Source organism: Pogona vitticeps, chromosome 13 (assembly GCF_051106095.1).
Source record: "Pogona vitticeps strain Pit_001003342236 chromosome 13, PviZW2.1, whole genome shotgun sequence".
Classification (NCBI taxonomy): Eukaryota; Metazoa; Chordata; class Lepidosauria; order Squamata; family Agamidae; genus Pogona; species Pogona vitticeps.
The window spans coordinates 16,375,814-16,396,167 of record NC_135795.1 but is presented as its reverse complement, the minus strand read 5'-3'; the positions used below and the strand labels follow the sequence as shown (position 1 = coordinate 16,396,167).

The 20,354-nt window shown below is 44.8% G+C and overlaps 1 protein-coding gene and 1 long non-coding RNA gene across 7 annotated transcripts in view; one reads left to right on the top strand and one right to left on the bottom strand.

Annotated features, from left to right (window-relative positions):
- SDK1 (sidekick cell adhesion molecule 1) overlaps positions 1-20,354 on the top strand; it is a 574,835-nt gene that overhangs the window by 533,080 nt on the left and 21,401 nt on the right. For all 6 annotated transcript variants that reach the window (XM_020802390.3, XM_020802389.3, XM_020802388.3 and 3 more), the window contains 2 exons: positions 6,460-6,621; positions 8,926-9,051. In XM_020802390.3, the coding sequence (XP_020658049.3) occupies positions 6,460-6,621; positions 8,926-9,051 (288 nt within the window). The remainder of the gene's footprint in view (positions 1-6,459; positions 6,622-8,925; positions 9,052-20,354) is intronic.
- LOC110083717 (uncharacterized) lies at positions 1,262-18,361 on the bottom strand. Its single transcript, XR_012081735.2, has 3 exons — positions 14,937-18,361; positions 8,898-9,065; positions 1,262-5,378 (listed from the first exon to the last, which is right to left on the bottom strand). It is a non-coding gene; the product is annotated as an uncharacterized LOC110083717 (long non-coding RNA).

Here is a 20,354-nt window from a genome sequence, read left to right as displayed (position 1 = left end):
TTCTGGCAGATTGCCAGGGGTCCAATCAGGTCTCCAGCTTCAGCTAATTCCTACTGATTTAAAGGAATGAGGGGAGCAATCAATAGTATTGTTTGGGCTCTTTTTCTCTCTCCTATTCCTATGGTGAGGAAGAAGCTGCCTTTAGCGCTTGCATTTCTATGCCTGGTGTGCTGAAAAGCTGAGTTCCTAAATGGAAGCAAGAGAACAAAAGGGCTCTGCCGTTTACTCCTGGCAAAGAGGTTCAGCGTGAATCCCTAGGGCTGGGGGGAAAAAGTGTGTAATTTTAATCAGCAAACATGAGGAGAGACTGCGAGAGGTTGAGATATTTTGGGATACTTCTGCTGTGTGATCTGTCCTATGAAACCTACAAAGTATTAATCTTTTGGATTGGAGGAGTGTGTGTGTGTGTGTGTGTGTGTGTGTGTGTGTGTGTGTGTGTGTGTGTGTGTGTGTGTGTGTGTGTGTGTGTGTGTGTGTGTGTGTGTGTGTGTGTGTGTGTGTGTGTGTGTGTGTGTGTGTGTGTGTGTGTGTGTGTGTGTTCAGCTATTATCAGTTGTAGTTGGAACAAGCTCTTGAGTCGGAATTGCCTTGAGGCGTCCACAGCCCACCGCATGTTTCAGGATACATACTTAGTCATCCAGAGAGGGACCTGGAGGGGATTCTGCCTCCCTCTCTGAACACCTGACACTTTGGCCCAACGGACTAGGGCTCCCATCCCCCTCCCTGCTTCAGGTTGAAGCCCCCGCTGAAAAGATGGATAAAGGTTTTAGGTGAACCCTTTTCTCCTTCTGAAGGTGAAACACAGCAGTAGCAAGATACAGTGGAATTTATCATACCTGGCATTCCACTAGGATCTTGGGCCTTAGTTATTACGCACGAAAGCAAAATGTCTTCCTTTGGGGACCTGCAAGAAAACTCCACTGTGATTGGAAGTGGATGGCAGGCTTCTCCATACGATTGTTGATAAATCTGAAATGTGAAGAATTGCAGAGGGATTGCTGATCCTTCTGGGAGTTAACCTAGCATGACAGCTGAACTGGGAAAAGGAGCTTCCCCTTTCAGATCTCAGCCATGAACTCATGAGGTAGCCCTAGGCAAGCCTGCTGTTCTTTCCGCCTTAGACCTATATATGTATGGCGGGATAAAAGTACAGGGATTTAAAGTATACTTAAATTCTTAGCGCTCATCAGTTTAGGTTTTCTTAAATGGAAGAGACACTTCAGTAAGGAATTTTCAAGCCCTGTAAATTCCTTGCCTCCAGGCAGAGCATGATAAAAAGGGCTGGGAAGTTTTCTCATCAAGGTCTCTGTAATATGTGTTAACTGTCTACACAGTACTGTTCTCCTTTCCTTTAGAGGAAACAAAACTACTCATATACAGCAAGCACAGAATGAATGGCTGATTGTCTTAAAAGAGGAAAGCAGCCCTTCCTGTGTGTTACTGTAAATCCTTGGAATCCATGTTTTTCAAAAAGGCGACATCATTTCAGGCAATTTGTGGTAAAGTGTTTTTTGCCAAATTTTGGGTTTTTTGTTCTTTCCTAATCTCTTTGCACGCCACCACCACTGCCCCCCCCCCCCAGCCATCCAGCACACCACAAAACACCTTATCCTGTCAAGGGGCAACAGTCCTCGTCATCGCGTGCAAGGAGTCATTCCTTATAAAAACACTACCTCGCTTCTCACTTCTAAGGATTGCAGAGATTAACAGTACAGGCTAATATTTTAATTGGTGATAGTTTAGCTTGGTGAAGGAGGAGATAATTCTGTCTGAATGCAGGTGGTGGGGCTTGCATGTGTGCTACACCCCCCCTTCCACACGTTTCCAAAATCATTCCTCAAGTAAACCAGTCCTTAAGGCCAAATAAAGCTAGAGAAATGTGTGCTGAGTTTGACTTATCTTGTTAAAAGGAGGGGAGGGAAGAGCAGAAAAAGCAGCCACAGCAAAGCAGGACTGGGACTTGCAATGCACAGAGAGGGAGAAATATCCTTTTGGGGTCTCTGTGTGCCCTACCCTGCAGAGGACAGTTCTCTGTCTGAGAGGACCCTCAGTTTGAAAGTCCAGGTCTGTGCAAAGGTAACGAATCGTGCCATCCAAGTTCAGGAGCCTTGAGGTTGCTCATCCAGAGTCATATATTTTAGACAGTAGACTGAGCAGTGACCACACAGTCCCGTTGGGTCTCACTAGGCAAGACCGTCTTTGGCCTTCTTTTTTTGACTGGTCAGTTTTGCGACACTCCGTTTTGTTAATGTGTAATGTCTCAGGCAATTAGCACTGCAAGATTTACATTGCCCTGCAGGATAACATTATTAGAAGAGGAAAAAGCTTTTGTCTTAAAGTATAATCTAACCAAGATCCAGAGTTGTCTCTACTAGGGTAAGGAGAACTGTAGCACCTTTCTATTTAAATGATGGTAAATATTTCCAAATGCACAAATGCACAGTTAAACGTATAAATTAGTAGTAGATGCCAAACTGTGCCTCCTTTTGTCCATTTTTATGGACAATTTGCAATTGGTTATCTTCTTAATCCCCTCCCCATGCAGCAGCCTTCCCAACAAAGAGTATCTGTTCTTCTCAAGAGGAGCATTGCAATTGCTAGGAGGCGTCAGGCCAACTTTGTCTGCTGCAACAAAAACAACAGAGTCTTTTGACATCTTGCAAACAAGCGACTTAAACTAACTTTGCCTGGCACCCGTTTCTGTAACCCTATTTGTGACAAATGTCATGAAGTGGGTTACAGTCCATGAAAACTTCTATCAGATAAAACATATTAATCTTCAATGTGGCAGAAGACTCTTCATAATTATACCTCTAATGACCTTTAGACACCATGGGAAGAGCCCCACTGGATGGTGGGAAGAGAGGAATTGAGAAAGGGTTTGTATTTAGAAGCTTGTATGCAGCACCCAGGGAGGTTTTTATTCTAAGCCTTTCTTAATGTCATTTCACCTTTCTCTGTAAGTTTCTGCTTCATGTTGGCAATGGCTCCTCATTTCCAGAGCTTCTGTGCTTTTCCTCCACAGACTTGGATCCACTATGAAGTCTTCTCTTGTCATTTCTTCCTTGGGTGTCAAGTACTTGGAAGTTGCTTTTTAAAGATTCTTGAATTTATATGAATCTCTCCTCCTCCCACTAATAATAGATGTGGAACTAACCCTAGAGCTGTTATCCACAACTCACTTAAAACAACAGTCTTGTTTGTTTAAGGATTTTCATGGTTTCCAGGTTTCTCTTTGGGGAATCAAATGACCTCCCAAGGGACAATGGATGCAATCGAACGAGATTTTCCTCCGTTGGGTCTTTTCTGCATTGATCAGCAGTCTCTGAACTAAAACTGGCATTGGAAGGAAGCCTTAAATCAAAACTGCTTTGGGAACTTTTTCTTTTAGTTCAGCCAATAAAAGCTGAGATAAATATCTTTAATATACCTTAGTAATAAACTAAAAAGATGGATGATAGCATGGCAGACAATGGAAGGGACTCCGAAAAATTTAGTCCTTTGGGTTCTAATGGAATTGCCCAGGGAGGAGATTTGAGAGGCTTTCATCTCTGTAAACACCACTTTAATTTAGGATAAGTAGAGCATGGAATGCCTTCTGACAACTCCCCCCCCCTTGCCTGCTTATAGCTTTCCTGCTATGAATAGTATTAATATGATGTCTAGCACACGCATGGTGTCTAACACACCCACTCCCAATCTGATGTCCACCAGATGTGTTGTGGTGCCACTTCTGTCATCCACAGCCAGTGTGGATAATGGCAGGCACGCCTTCTCATGTCATGTCAAAATAAAACAACATTCTGCTCAGAGGTTGGGAGTTCGATACCCCACTGCACCTCCTTGACAGGGGCTGGATTTGACAATCCACAGGGTCCCTTCCAGCTCTGCAGTTCTAAGGTTGCTGATATTATTCTGTAGATTTTCCTCTAGAGCAAAGGACATTAAACTGCAAAAGGCTTGTTTTTTCTTTGCAATTAATATGTGATCCATAGAACTGGGGTGGGGTGTGAGTGGGGTGTTGGATACTTGTTCTCCCCTCCCCACCCATCTCCAATAGCACACTAATCAAACACTAGGTTACAGAGCAACGAGTGCCTGGTAAAGCCAGCCCTAAGCATAAAGATGAATGCAATATCTGACAGTATTACACAAGAAAGAGAAATCCATTGCTGGGCTACTGCTTATATTCCCTTTCTAAAACCCCAGGTACTTTTGTGGGTCTCACTCTGCAGAATGCCATGACCAAATGAGAAACACTGAGCAGAAAAGGGGATTGGGGAACAGAAGACCTACAGCAGAGCTGCTTCCAGATGCAGACTGCAAAATCTAAGCCCTCAGGCTTGAAATTGGAAAGACTCAGCATAGCAGGGAAGAACAGGTAGTTTCACAGAGAAGCAGAATGTTTGTCCATATCTCCTCACATGGACCGTAGGAGAGTGAAGCACACGTGCATGTATACATCTTAATACCGATTCATTAATGTTAAAGAAATATTATTGTTAACACCAATAATACTGTTGTTAAGGCAGTAATGCTTTGGAACATTCAACATACAGAAGCTTGCCTAGTACTTACCTTGGGGTTTTGTTTTTGTTTTTTCTTTTCGGAGAGAGAGAGAGAGAGTGTGTGTGTGTTGTTTCTTTAAGGTCTCTCTACTGTCTCTTGTGTAGTTTGGACTCATGTCTCTTTTCAACCATCATGTCGAGAGCAACTAGCCTTAATAGCTAAAGGCTATTTAAAAACAGAATGGTTTTGAATTTTATCCACTCTTTCTTTCAATTAGTGGAAACATTTTTGCTCCCGTCTGCTCCTGGAAGGGCTTCTAGTGTGACTTATGTTAAGACTAATAACATGCAAGTGGTCTCTCCCCTGGGGCTGACCATCAGATGACCTCGGGACACCTGATGCTAACGGGAATCACCCCACGGCTTTTTAAAAATGTGCCCATGGGAGGCTGTTCCTCCTAACGTTGAATTCCACATCTGGGGGAAAGTGATTTTTACTGAAATCTCTGCTGGGGAGGACAGGTTAAAATCTCTCTTCCAGGGCTAGAGACACAAATAAAAAAAAGTGAGGTAGCTGCTACCTGTGACTTGGTGGAGCAAATGGCACCCACTGCCCATCACCACCCAGTGAGTCCTTCCAGTATCGCTAGGACAGCCTCCTGCTGTCATTGTACCGCCACGGCCTCCTCCCCGCTTGTTTGCTTGCTCCATCAGCATTGGGCGCTGTTCCTCTGACGGCGGCGACGGTGGCGGCCCCCTCTCCTGCTCACTCCGTGGCTGTGGGCAGCAGCTCTCCGTCCCATCTTCATCCCAGTTGCTGGCCGTCTGCCTCCCTTGCAACAGGCTAGCTGCTTTCTGCAGCTTCTGCTTCTGCTGACAAACAGGGGAAACAGCAGTGCTGAGAAGCAGCCATTGGCAGGGAGGGGAATCGGAGGCACGGTGGCAGCATGCATGGGGTGGCGGGAACTGTGAAGCAGCAGCATTCATTCCACTTCACATGACGGGACAAGCTTGGGCCACCTTGGCTTCTCTCTCTGCTTGCGGCAGAATTAGTGACTGTTCCTCCCCCAGCACCTAATATGTCATTTTTTAAACACCAACAGGCATGGCTGCTGATCATATTAGTGTTACAGGCAGTTAGAACCTCAAAGACACAACCACAAAGACACATGGCAGAAAGAGGAAAGTAAGCAATCTGGACTTAGATGGATTTAATATTATTCAAGAGCATCTGTCAGTGAAAATGCTAACAGAATTGAATTATGGCAAAGGACATTTTATTTCTTCACCAGGAAATTCAAGCAAGGATAGCCATCTCCCCGAGAAGAGCTGTCTCTACGTCCTTTTTTCCCCACCTGTCTGGTGTCCATTCACCTTCTTCGCGCTCACAGTTTTCAAGAAGTTAATCTAATCCAAAATGTTAAAAGATTTGCACTCGTGTTGTTTTGCCATAAATGGACGAGACATTGGTCAATAGAGAGATGTGGCTCAGTGGGGTTTTTTTTCCCCAGGAGCAATCTGACAGAATGACAAGCACCAAAGCACCTTGAGGGAGACGGGTTGGGTGGAAGGAGGAAAAGCTACAGGATGCAAACCCACCACCCCCACCCCCTGGTTCCCTTACTATTCACCTCCATCCCGGTGCAATTAGAAAGGTTGTCTTCAGCCTCTTGGTAATTTCCCAGTAGTGCTGTACGGTTCCTTCCCCACCCCAGCCCCCGCTGTCAGTACCCACTTATCAAGCTTAAAGTCTAATTACACTTATCTGTGCTGAAAACTGGCCATTATCACCATTTAAATTCCCACTAATTGTAAGAAATACTTCCTTAGCAAACTGCTTGATAATTTTACTGGTAATGTCGACTGGATGAGCTCTGCTGCTCTGCTGCTTGCTTGCTTTCTGAAATATTAACATGGTCTCTTATTTGTCATCTGGCCGGGCCTGTTCCAGGGGTGAGCAAAGTGGTGACCGTGGACATCAAGGGGAATTGGCAGCGCTGGCTAAAGGTCAGAGACCTCACCAAGGGAATGACTTACTTGTTCCGAGTACAGGCCAAGACCATCACCTATGGACCTGAACTGCAAGCCAATATCACGGCTGGGCCAGCAGAGGGTAAGGGGAAGGCAGCGGGCATGCCAAAATGTGGACCCAACTGCATTAACTCAAGATCCAATGGGAGAGGGAGAGAGAGAGACTCGCCATGCATTTTCTAGCCAAGAGAGAATTAAGTCATGAAGCGTGATTTATGGGCATTCTTAACAGCCAGTGACAGTTGCCAGATCTCTCTGCATATGAGGCTTAGGGCCATGGCTGCATGTTCTACAAACCTATATAGATCAATCTTCTAAAATAACCCACCAACCCTTCACAAAAATCACTGCTAGGTGTTATGAGCCTATGGGAGGAAATCCACCTGCCAAAGTTAAGTAATGTCTTTATTTGACACATTGGTTGGGCATATGACTTGTAATCTTTGGCTTTTCCCCACCTTATTAAAAACACACACACACAAAATACACTGAATTTCACATCTGGTATAAACAGGACTGGTTTTGCATTAATTCGGCATTACTATGTGTGTGTGTATGTTGGTTTTTTTAAATCCAGAATTTATTTTCATTTTGCTAGTTGTGGGGATGGACAGACCAGACCAGCCCTATTTGTTGCAGTACATGGCGGGGGCTCTTTCTGTGATTTGTAGCAACTCTATTTTACCCAATACCATATTTGGCACATTTATGAAATTGCAACAATCATCCAGCCCCGTTTATGAAATCTATAATATAGACAGGCAAACAGCTCTGTTTCAGGCAGTAGATCCAGCCTTAACAATTGATAACTACCTGGCAAATTATCCTCCTTTTAGTTGTTTCGTTGTTGTTTTTTTAAAAAAAAACGATACCCGAAGACATCAATCAAGGACCTATTTTCTCTAGGGGTGGCATGAGTGAAACGTGACAAGAGCCTGTTTTTGAGTGCCTTCCAAATTGTTCACAGGCAGTTTCTTGACTGTGGTTCTCCATGGTGCTTGGCGTGGGTTGTCTCTGCATGGGAGATGGGGGGGGGGTTAGCATCCAGACACCTGTTTGCAATGCAAACAGACCAAAGCTGAGTCTCCCATCCAGGATAGCCGTGATTAGTTGAGACTTCTGCTTAGGGACCTCAGGAAACAGTGCCAGTCACAGCTGAAGCAGTTAAGATCTCTTGTGCTTTTAATTGTCCTTTCAAATGCTGATTGGAAACAATATCAGTTTTCAGATGGGTAGGAGGGTGGTTCTTCTCCTGTGCCACTAACCCACAGACAATCCCTTGCTAAAAGTGTAATTTGAGCATGTGAATCTCACCTTCCCATGACATCACTGTCCCAACTGAGATTTCTTCACTTGGGGCTCATATTTTAAAAAGAAGCAGAAATGAACACTGAGATGTTTACATCAAAGACATAAATCCTTGCTTGACTTGTTTTTCTAAAGATAAATGAGAATATGCATGATTTTCTTCCCTGCCAGAAGATGGCACCATTTTTGTCAATTTCACAAAAAGGGTTCTCACATTCCCAGTGCTGTGTATGTTTCTGCAAATTCCTCAAATACATAGCTAAATTGCAATTAACTAATGGCTTGTTTTGAAAACTGGAAGCACTGAATGGCTTGCTTGCATCTTTTTTGATCAATCCACAATGGGAAAAGATGCTCGTTTTATGCAGAGATATTTTGCACATATTTTAGAATGGATGGGAAAATGTGCTGACTCTAACACTTGGATGCAAGACATCTTAAATGGGGGCAAGCCATTTCTTTCCAGAGTATTTTGGTATGTGCAACTTCACAAAATGTTGTCTTGTTCCTAATTTAACATTATGTCTAGTTCAGTCCTAAGAATAGTTTGGACAACTATTGATCAATATACTAAGTACCCTTGGCCAACCTCCTTATGTTGGGAATTGGAGCCATCTACGATCCTGCCAGAAAATAAGAGCAGAGAGAGCATAGATCTTGACACCAGCCCTGTAAAATGCATCTGCTGCCTGCCGTGACAGCAGAGCTGTCTCAAGGAAGAAAATCCATTTCGTATTCCTGATTGCATGCTTCAGCGCTAGATTGGAAGTAGGATGAGGCTGGGCTGGGCTGGGGTCGGGGGGGGGGGGGAAGAGCAGTCTGAAGGTTCACTTGGTAGTTTTTCTAAAGTAGCCTTTGAAGGAGAACAGGCACCTCTGGTGGGCTGCATTTTGTGTGTCTTAATCTGTAGGCAGTAGAGAAACTGAGGGGTGGTGACTCGCTTTTCAAAGGATGCAGCCTTTTGCCAAGGGCTTGCTGATTTTGGCTTTCTCCCCTCTCAAGTAATTAGAGAGCATTGCATGAATAATGGTGTCTTCCACGTTGCCTCACCTTTGCTCTTCCTGTTTCACTTCCACAGGATCTCCTGGTTCCCCTCAGCATGTTCTCGTTTCAAAAACAGCCTCCGGACTTACTTTGTACTGGACTGAGGGACTCTTGGGAGACAAGCCCACCACCGGCTACATCATAGAAACCAGACCTTCAGGTAGGTCATAGCCTCTGAAAAACAGAAAAGGGAAATCAACTGACCCAGAAAATGTAGCAGTGGGGTCAACAGAACAAAGACAAGAAATAGAGAAATTTCTCAGGGGGAAGGGGAGAGCTTCATCTTATTTCCAAGCATTCAAAAAAAGAGTGTGTGTTGGGGGAAAAGCAGCTAGATGCTTTCTCTCTTCCCCCCCCCCGCCCCAATTCTTTGTCAGTTCCCAGCCTCACCAAGCTGCCAGAATGAGCATTACCGTGGCTTGTCTTCTTTCCTGGATTATATTCATCTTACTGGACTTGATTGGACTCGATAAAGTAAGGGTCAAAAAAAGAGGGAGGGGGAGAGAGAATTAATAGTGTGGATTCATGGCGATGTTGAGAGAGTGTGTTTGCATGTGAGCCAGAGGAAATAGTGAATCCTTCCTCCCTGTCGCCTACATGAACTTAAGCCAAAAGGTGGTCCCAGATTGGTTTATGGAGAACAAGACAGAAGGGCTAAAAGCCCACATGTTCAGGACTGTTCACTAAACCTTCCCTAAGGCTGATGCAGTGTTAACTGCTACATGCAGCTTCTCATACAGTGCACATATATTCGCTCATACATCAGCTATCTCACGAGTAGTGTTACAGCTACTGGCTCCTGTGACTGATGGCATGGATTTCTTAAAATGAAGAGATGACACACATGAAAACTAGATGGTACCTTTATCATGTTATGCAGATGTGCTCCTCCAAATTGTGAAAAGAATCTATCTCTGCTTTGACATCTGCAGCGATTTTCTTCACCTACATATCTTGAATTTAACAAGGTTACTGGAAGTTAAAATCTCAGGCTAATTTGCAGGTTTGCTTGCCTTAAGGTGCATATCTGAAGAAATTCCATCGTGGAAGCCAGGTCAGTCCTAGGGAATTACGCATTCTCCCTAATGCTGAGTTTGACTCTGACATAGCTTAGTACTGTTTGTTCACTTCTACATCCTAGCTCACACCCGTGAGCCACAGGTTATAGCCTGCACTGTCTGGATGAACCTATCTTTCACTTCCCCTTTTCTTGAAGCAGCCCCTGTTTCCTCAGAGGGAAGGAGGAAGATGGCGGTGCAAGCATTTGCTTGGCACTCCAGAGATTGGTATCTTTTAATTAATATTTTGATTGTGTACTCGTTATTATGGACTCTGCATGCCCAGGCACAAGTAATTTACAGATGACAAGAATTATTAACTATTGGCAGAGAAAGTTGCAACTTTGAACCAAGGGTTTCAGCTTAACAATATTCTAGCTGAGCTGTTTAGACTGCCTGCATATCCGAGGGTTACTCCCCCTGCTCTCCCTGTCAGGAAGAAAAGCACATGAAAAAAAAAAAACCAAGCAGAAAAGAGGTTGCAGGGCTGGATTACGAGTGAGGCTAGGCAGAAATTCTCACAGGCCTGCATTGCCAAGTCTTTTTGTTTCAAATGTTAGATCTCTACCCAATAAGATTGAGGAGTTGGAACTTACTATCTCCCTGCAGAAAAATATTCGGGATTGTTGTGTTATGATCTTTATAGAAATGTGGCTTGACTCCGCTATCCCAGGGGAGGTAATGGAACTACAAGGACACAGAGTACATCGAGCAGACAGGACTATTGAATCTGGGAAGAGCAGAGGTGGAGGGGTTTGTGTTTACACAAACAATAACTGGAGCACGGATGTTAAAATATTGGATATTCACTGTTCTCCTGATTTGGAGTATTTGGAAGTGAAATGCCGCCCCTTTTACCTGCCTCATGAGTTTAATGTTGTTACAATAACTGCAATATATGTACCTCCTGATACTAACATAACACAGCTATGAGTTGCTTGTTAGCTGCTATCAGCAAACAGCAGCAGGCCTACCCAGATGGAGTGCTGGCGGTAGCAGGTGATTTTAATCAAGCCAGTTAAAAGACTGTCCTCCCTAAGTTTTATCAGTACGTAGACTGTCCCACTAGAAGGAAAAATTCCTTTGATCGGGTCTATAGTAACATCATGCATGGATATAAGACGAAGCCATTGCCTAGTTTGGGACAGTCAGATCATATATCTCTGTTTTTGATTCCATCATACAGACCTCCTGTTAACAGAATCAGACCATCAACTAGAGCAGTGGTCAGGGAACAGGGGTAAATTACCCCAAATGGGGTAAAAATGAAAATCCTGGGGGTAATGAGGATGCGACCCTAGTCCCCTTCCCTCCTCCTCCTCTTCTGCCCGGAGGGGGCCCCCCGGCTGCCCGATCTCCCCCTTCCCGCCCCCTTTTCCAGCCCAGCTGCAACCGAGCCATGGCGGATGGTGGCCAACGACGAACCCCAGCCGGCAGCGTATGGCAGCCAAGGTGGCGGTGGCGATGGCGATGCCGGCCATGGTGGAGGCAAGGCCAGGGTGAATGGTGGAGCGTCCCAGCCAGGAGAAGCCGTGGGTCACGGCAAAGGGGGGCGGGCGTGGGCATGACGGCGGCCTGGGCCAGGCTCAGTCTCCTGGCTCTGGGCCACTGCCGCTGCCCCATGCCCCATCCCCGGAGGAGCCCATCAGGCGGCAGCGGTGCTTGCCTGGCTGCACAGCTTCCTTCGGTGGCGCCTCCGCGCCGGCCGGTCGGGCCTGGCAGAGCCTCTTGCCCTCCATGCGGCAGCTGTCGCGGCATTTCGATGGTGAGGCCTGTGGGAGCCCTGATGCTGAGGCCCAACATGGCCTCCCTGCACAAGCAGCTGGTGCCAGAGTGGGAGACGGCGTCAGATGCCCCCAGCAGGTGAGCCACCTGCTGCTCTTTGATGGCCGCCCAGGAGCCGTCCCTACCAGGCAGCGGAGGAGGAGGAGGTGGCCCAGGCACAGGCAGCAAGGCTTCGGCGGTGGCGCTCAACTGGCCGCGCGTGACTGAGATCCTTCCTTTCAAATCAAGGGGGTAGTGTCGGCATATATAAATTTTTAAGGGGGTAAAAGGTAAAAAAGTTCCCTGATCCCTGAACTAGAGAAATACGAGTGTGGCCAGTGGGTGCATCTGAGCAACTTCAAGATTGCTTTAGGAGCACTGAATGGGCACTGCTTGAGGAGGACAGTGTAGATACTTATACCCCGACAGTACTGTTTTATATCAAAAGCTGTATCAATGTTGCAACTACCACCAGACAAGTATGAGTGTATTCTAATAACAAGCCTTGGCTAAATAGAGAAGTGCGCTTTTTACTAAAAGCCAGAAATTCTGCTTTTCATTCTGGTGATGTGCTACAGTATAGAGAGGCCGGAGCTAAATTGAAAATGGGTATTAGGAATGCCAAAGCTATGTACTGTTGGAGGATTGAGCAACATCTTGAGAGCTCTGACACTCGTTGGGTATGGCATGGCCTGCGACAAATCATGGGGCAGAGTAACAAAAACAATATGTTTAGCGGCAGTAATTTTTTGGCTGAGCAGTTAAATCAATTTTTCAGTCGTTTTGAGGTGGAAACAGGAACAACTATTATTCCAGCACCTACTATCTGTAGTAAGTACATCATTAGAATCTACCATCAACTACTACTGCAGATTTCAGATGTGAGATGCGCTTTTCAGAATATTAACGTTCAAAAAGCAGCTGAACCAGATGGAATCATGGGACGAGTTGTTAGGGGCTGCGCTGCAGAATTAGCTGGAGTTTTTACGGATATTTTCAATCTATCCTTGTTGCAGTGTTCTATCCCCACTTGCCTGAAGACATCTATGATAGTGCCAGTCCCCAAGCAGTCAGCTGTGGTATCTCTCAATGAGTATAGACCAGTAGCTTTAACATCTGTTATTACAAAATGTTCTGAGAGATTGGTGCTGGATTACATTACGGCTAGTCTTCCACCTTCTTTGGACCCATGGCAATTTGCATACAGGAGAAATAGATCTACTGATGATGTCCATTGTTCTCCATACTTTATTGAGTCACTTAGAACAACAGAGAACTTATGCGAGGCTGTTGTTTGTGGATTATAGTAGCTCTGCTTTCAATACCATTCTACCCAATAGGTTGTTTTTTAAAATGATCAACCTGGGATTACCTCAGAAGATTTGTGTGTGGGTAAAGGACTTTCTGACAGATAAGCCACAGTCAGTAAGGATGGGAAGGAACTAGGGACAGAAACTCCCCAGGGCTGTGTGCTAAGTCCCTTCCTCTATTCCCTGTACACACATGATTGCACCCCACTGCATAACACCAACACAATTATTAAATTTGTGGACGATACGACAGTGGTGGGGCTCATAAATAAGAACAATGAGTCTGCTTATAGAAATGAAGTACAAGGGTTGATACTTTGGTGTAAAGAAAATCATCTCACACTTAACATCAAAAAAACTAAAGAACTCATAATTGATTTTAGGAGGAAGAGAAATGTACATTTACCACTGTACATAAATGGTGAGGAAGTGGAGAGGGTTGGTAGTTTTAAATTTCTGGGCACTTACGTCTTAGAGGACCTCTCATGGACTATAAATGCCAACATGCTAGTGAAGAAGGCACAGAAGAGGCTCTTTTTCCTGAGAATGCTCGGCAAGTTAAATTTATCTCAGCATTTACTTCTGTCCTACTATCGTAGCACCATTGAGAGTGTCCTAACCTATGGCATTCTGGCATGGTTTGGGAGCAGCTCTGTAGTGGACAAAAAAGCTCTACAGAAGCTTTGTACATGTGGGTCTGGTCTCTGGGTGTATTTCGTTGTATGTATATACAGTACTTACAATGACAATATATTTATTTGATTTATTTCAAATACTCTTCCGATCATCAGGGAAGAATGGGGACAAGCACGGGAAAGGATCAAAGTTGAGTCTCTGTATAAGACCTACTGGTCCAAGACTCCTTGTTTCCTGTAGCCTGGCATGACTGGAGCAGAAGATTCAATTTTTGGTCCTTGCTCTTTCTTTGGGCCTAACTAGAGATAGACATGAGTTTCTAAAGTTTTGTTTATGGAAAGAAGACACTAATCATGAAGTGCACCTCACTTGTTTGAATCCCTAGCAGACCTATTTTTCATCTCTCTGCCCCCCGGGTATCACTAAAACTCCCTGTTAACTGCCATGGATTGAGCCTTCTGCAGTGTATTGAGTGTTTCCCCTGTTTCTTAACTCATTTAGTCAAATGAGCTCCTAAGGCTACAAGTTCCCACTACTGCTGAGGACAGAAGTTTTTCCATTCCAGTGCTCATCTTTGTTACTCCATTACCTTACTCTAATTTCCTCAGTGCAGCTCTGATAACAATTTTCACAACAAAGCTAATGAAATGTGCTTATCTTTCAAGGATCACTGTCTCCCAAGTGTGGTGGGAAGGACCATTATTGCTTCTAACCAACTTTTCCGTCCATTAATTATGTGAATGGAAAAAAAAAGATTATCATTGGGGCATCAATCAACAAATTAAGGAAAGCTAGATTTTAAACACACACACACACACATTTACATGCACACATGTGGGTACTGTGCTCTTGTACAGCTAAAATTTGTGCAGGACAGGCTAGTGGAATGTGCCCCTTGTTGATTAGTATATGTGAGATTTGTACTACTTTTGCTGACTGTGGCTATAGCAGTGCCTTCTTAAAGTCATTTGTGAATGGGAAGGTCATGCAGGTATGAACATATCTGGAACTTTTTTTCCTATTTCAGGCAGGGATTCGGGCAATCGAAGTGTTAAGTGAGGCTATAGATGTATCATGCTTTTTTACAGACAGGCTCCCAAAGACATGAGAGATGCCTGTCACAGCATATGACTGTTGTCATCCATGTACATGCTTTGTTTTCTGATTGTTATTACAAGGTAGACCTGCACTTAATGTGCGAGGCCAACCACTCTGACAGGTATCTGAGGGAATCCTGTTGTGGGAGGGGAAATGGGTTAATCCATGGGAATACTTACCGCCCCCTAATGTCCAGTTCAACCCTGAGATCCAGCTGCCTCCTTTGGCTCTTCGGCACTGGGTCCATTGTTCAGGGCCTTCCCATAACACTCGGCAGTCAGTGATCCTTGGAAGATAAACCCATTTCCCAGGCCATGACCACGGGCGGCTCGTCAGGATGCTGTCCGGAGGGTTCCTCTGAGGAGCCTCTGGGCTGTGTGAGCACATCTTGGCCAGTTTCCACTGCATCTGCAAAGCATCGTGAGGTTTGGGGCAAGAGAGAAAGGGAGAGGGAGACCTCTTGCCACTTCTGCTCCCAGGCTCTAAAAAAATGTGTTCTTTAATTTTTGCACAGATTATTTTAATCCTATTCATGCCATCATAATAAAACATTTGTGTGCTAGGACTCCTCTTCTTCATTGGAGCAGAATCTGCAGAGAGCATGAAATGTGATCCAGGGAGGAGAGTAATTGGAATGCTGGCTTATTTCATGCACGCTTCAGCTTCATTAAAACACTGTGTATCTTGCTCAGTTTTATTGCTCCGGCATTTTGGAGAGCGTTGCTCTCTGGATGTTGCCAGGGAGCATGAGAGTGGTGTTCTCCTGACTCACTGTTTCCATCTACGGATGGAGATGATGCAACTGCCTTTTCCTGCTGGACAGTGATATGCTGCTGTGACTGCCGTGTTGCTGACCTTTTGAAGAGTGAGTGGTTGACCCCAGCAGCTGACTTCATGTCCACTTCTAATGGAGGGCAAGGGGAGATCGCCATGTCTCCGTAGCGCCAACTGAGGCATCTTAACAAGCAAATGAAAAGTGTTACCACTTTGCCAATATTAAAACAACTTACAATTACCTTAGGGTTTTGCATCTCAGCTGTCATCTGTTACAGGCCTCATTAACCTAGATGTTAGAGGCAGTGTTTTCTCTTTCCACCCTCTCCTCTGCTGCTGTAGCTCTTAGCCAGGGAATTAAAAAAATGCCACCATGAACCACCTTTTGGTCACTACCTACCTTCCTCCGGCTGCAGTTGTTCCGTGCACGTCTCAGATTCAGAGGGGTTCTTCTGTTTACCATTTTAAAATACCTTCCAGCTATGCCCGTTTGTTTATTGAGAGACTCCAGCTGGGCCACGATATTTTTTAAAAGAGATAAAATAGTCGGATTAATAGATTTAAAACAAAATTAAGTGTCAATGCCTCCCTCAGCCTGACTTCCTGCTACCAACTGCCTGCAGCACAAACAAGAAAGCCTTATGATCGGGATCAGCAACCGGGCTCCCCAAAGTCAAAGCCCACCCCCTGAGGAACGCCAGTTGCCTCTGTCACAGTTTGCTAATTCTGTTCAAAGAACCAAAATGTAAAGTATCGGAACAAGAACCAGCTATTTCTCATGAAGCAGCCAGCATTCCCTCCAGTTGCCAACCTAGAAGGAAAAGTGGCCGGGTGAATAGGATGGAAAGACATTGGTTCTGTTGCTTGAGTGGAAATACGGAACTGGACACTGGCCGGTAGTTTTCAGTGAATCGGCTTATCCTTTTGGCCAACTCGTACGTTGCATGCAGAGCATCCCAGGATCAAGTCCTTGCACCTCGAATTAGAGCTGAAAAACACTCCTGCCTGGAAAACCTTTGACACCATAGTAGTTGGTATTGAACTTTAAGTGAGCTAGAGAAATATAAAAAATATAAGCAGCCAGCTGGCTCAGTGAGAAAGCTGTAGTCTCGCCCATCATAACAAGCTTTTAGAAGACTCCTGGGATGATGTGTTCCATGTAGAAATTAGTGGTAATTATAATGATGGAATACAGCAGGCTAATTAGGTGAGCCTATGCCTATGAATTTGGAGAAACGACTCAGGATGCTCATGGTAAAACAAAAGGGAAGAACTTGTGTTTATGATTCCAATAAATCCATTAGGATAAAACGTAGACTTGAGCATGAGGCTGATGCAACTGGCTTCTTGGTGTACAGGAGTGCTGAAGGCCAGCAGAAAGGCACCCTAACAGCTGGCTTTCAAAACTTGAAGACTGAAGAGAACACAAGAATAAAATTATTCATTTAAAGATGGGGGGGAGAGAAATGGCCTAACTAAGTAGAGGTCAGGGATCATAGATTTCAACATAGGCAAGATGCCCAAACTCACCTGGCTACATGTGGGTCCGTAAGTACAAGATTGTTGCCCTTCTTCTAACACTCCTCAGCAATGCAATGCTTGCATAAAAGTCCACAGGATTCATCTTGGGTCTCTGGAAAAGTGGTCTTGTGAGGACATCTGCAGTCACGTATCTTGGTGGTTAGTACTCCATGTGGATAAGACTCTTCCTCTCACTTGCCTCTCAAGAATGGATGCCCTCATATCAGTTGGGCTTGGTGCAGCACCTACAAATTCACTTGAATCAGGGAAGAAAATATTCTTGACATTCCCTAACATCCCAATGAGGATCAAAATGTACAAGTCCTTCCAGTATCCTGAACTTTACTTTCCAAAACAGATCAGTAAAGCTGTGGCCTGAGGGCAAAAGCATGGCAAGTAACAATTTAGACATTTTCCCCAAAATGCCGGTTTATTTATTTATTTATTTTAAGGGAGGGGAATCCTATTTTTCCATTCAACAGATTGCCTCGCAGACTTGCAAGGAGCAATGGCAACTCTTCTGCTCTCTTGGGTCGCCTTTTTATCACTTCTCCGTGTTCCATCTTGAACGCAGAAAGAAACCGGTGAAAGTCGGTCAATCCAAAGTGAAGTCCGGAGCTGCCCAGCCAGCGCTCGCCGTGGGGGCTTTGTTCTGTCCTCTGAATGTTAGGCAGCACCGACAGTTTGTCAGGCTTCACTTTGCATTGCCTTCATTGTTCTTTTGTTAGTCTCTGCCGCAACCTCAACCTTTTCTCCTTAAAAATAAATTAACATTTTAATTTGGTTCTTGTTGGGGCCCCGCTTGGGAAAAGCCTCTGAATGCTTCACCGCCTGTGTTGACTGGCATGTGATTAGGGCAAAGTTTTATAGCATAAACTCTCCCCTCCGCCTCCAGCTGTACAGGGCAGAGAACTGCCGGTGGTGGTGGCTCGGAGAAGTAGACGTGGCAGGTTTCCATCCAGCTCCGGCAGCAGGCGTTTGTTAGTGGCCTTGGCACCAGCAGGTCTAGAAAGCCTCTGCCGGTTGACTGACAGTTTGATGCAGCCCAGCGCACCTGATTAATTGTCCGTGAAATCGCACTCTTGTGTTGGTGCAGCGTCTGTTCTAACACCTGCAGCTCACAGTTTGCTGTTCAGTCCCTCGGAAGGATAAAATGTGAACGCAAATCAGGAGTACTTTGGAGCCTCAAGAGAAATGATGCCAGGTAGGAGCCATTATATTCTTCTCTGGCAATGCGTGTGCGCACTCCAGAATCTGATGAAAAGCTCTGAGCAGTTAAACAGAGATGTAACTTTCCAGCCCCCACCCACCCAGCTTTGTCCTTAGAGGCAACAAGAATGAGGCTAAGAGGCAGTGAGGCATTTATAACAACAGGATGCTCTCGCTCGCCCCCCCCACTCCCCAAAGGAATAATTTCCCATTTAGGGGGATTCCCCCCGCTTCTGTAAATGTATGTGCCCAATCAAGGCAGTAGGGATGGAAGAGAATGGACAGATGTTTCTGAAGCAAAAAGCAATTGCGATCAATCCTCTTGTAACCCTGGAGCCAGCTGGGCTGCATCTCACAGTACATTAACCAAGAATTGATGGGGAGAAACTCTGCTCTTTAGGGTTGTGGGATTTAGCGTGGCAAACTTTCGCCCCTTGCATTAATAATAATCCATATATTTATTAGTAGTAGTAACAGTAGTACATAAATGCTCCCCTCCCCCATCAAGAAACAAGAAGCAGCAGCATTCATCATCATCCACAAAGGAATCTCAGTGGAATGCAAAAAGCAGCCTCTCTCTCTCAGTCTGGATCCTGTTAATGAAATTCCCTTTTCCAGATGCATGTTCTGGCATTTTTGAACAAACATTTTGGAGGAAAGGAAATTGTCGTAATAGTTTTCAATTATGAAAAGTAATACTGCATTATAATATGAGTGTTCTCCATTGATACGAGAGGTAAAAAGAGTTGGACTACCTGTCTTTGAAATCATCAAAATTAAGGGTAATTAGGCACATATCCCAGATGCGTAGGTTGTCCATGCAAGTTAGAGGAGAAGAGGTGCCCTAAAACATCATTGTAGTAGAAAGAATAGGAACCTATGGGCAAGATGGTCCACAGTAGTCTGGTGGTAGAGATAGTCTAGCATTTTATTTGATATGCATCTGAAAGCGAACTAATGTGTTTTGTACACCCCAGGCTAATTTGTAGGCTTGGAACTAAGGTTACCAGGCCAGCAGCCCCATTTTTTACAGCACACAAGATCATAGGGGGAAAGCCATTTCTAAACTGAACATGTCTAAATAGTGTGTTCTGAATCCAAAACAATGTAGCCTGCAACCCCAGGCTGCCAGGTCAGCAGCATCCCATTCCATGAACTTGCAGTTCGAAGTCTGAGATGCAGAGAAGAGACCCAAAACGGTGAGTCTCACAGTCAAAACCTGAGAATCGGCAACTCTTTCTCAATCCACACCTTTGCATTTTATGATATAAATTTCAGATTTTAAAATGCACTAAAAAGGGCATGAAATATGCATTGTACCATAAAATGTGTGCAGAAATTTTCATATGGATTATAGGCAATGCAGAAAGAAATGGGACAGAACAAATTTATGTATAAACACATGCAAAACGGACATAAACCCTTATCCATCTGCCCCTATTTCACAGCCTAGGTAAGTCTGATGATTTAATATGAAAGGAAAAGAAGTCATAACTAACTCAGTGGAGCATGTATTTTGTATGTGCACAAAGACCTGTGATTCAGCAAAAGTGTTCTGCTTATACACCACCCCATAGCACTTAAAGTACACTCTGGGTAGTTTACAAGTTAATTATGCAGGGTATATACATTCCCCCCCCCCCGTACGCTGGGTATTCATTTTACTCCTAAAGATGGAAGGCTGAGTCAACCTTGAACTGGCTACCTAGGATTGAATCCCAGGTCGCCAGCAGAGTTTTGGTTGCAGTCCAGCATTTAACCATTGTGCCATGAGACTCCTGTGACATTTTGACCTCAGGGGGCTTAGCTGATAGGAAAGGAAACCCTGGAGAGATGCTCCTTCTCCTCAAAGTAGAGCTAAGTGAGCTAGATGGAGCAAGGTTCTCTGGCTCAGTTTACAGAAGCATCCTGGGTGTATGTATAACCTCCTAAGGACTGGACCTGAATCATACAGGAGGGGACCTGAACAAGTTTACACCACTCCTCTGGCAGTCTTAAATTGTTTCCAGAGAGATCTGAAGAGAATAGACGTTTTGGGTCAAGAGGGAGGCCAGCTGCAAGTAGAATTGAGAGATTTCCCCAGATAACTGAAT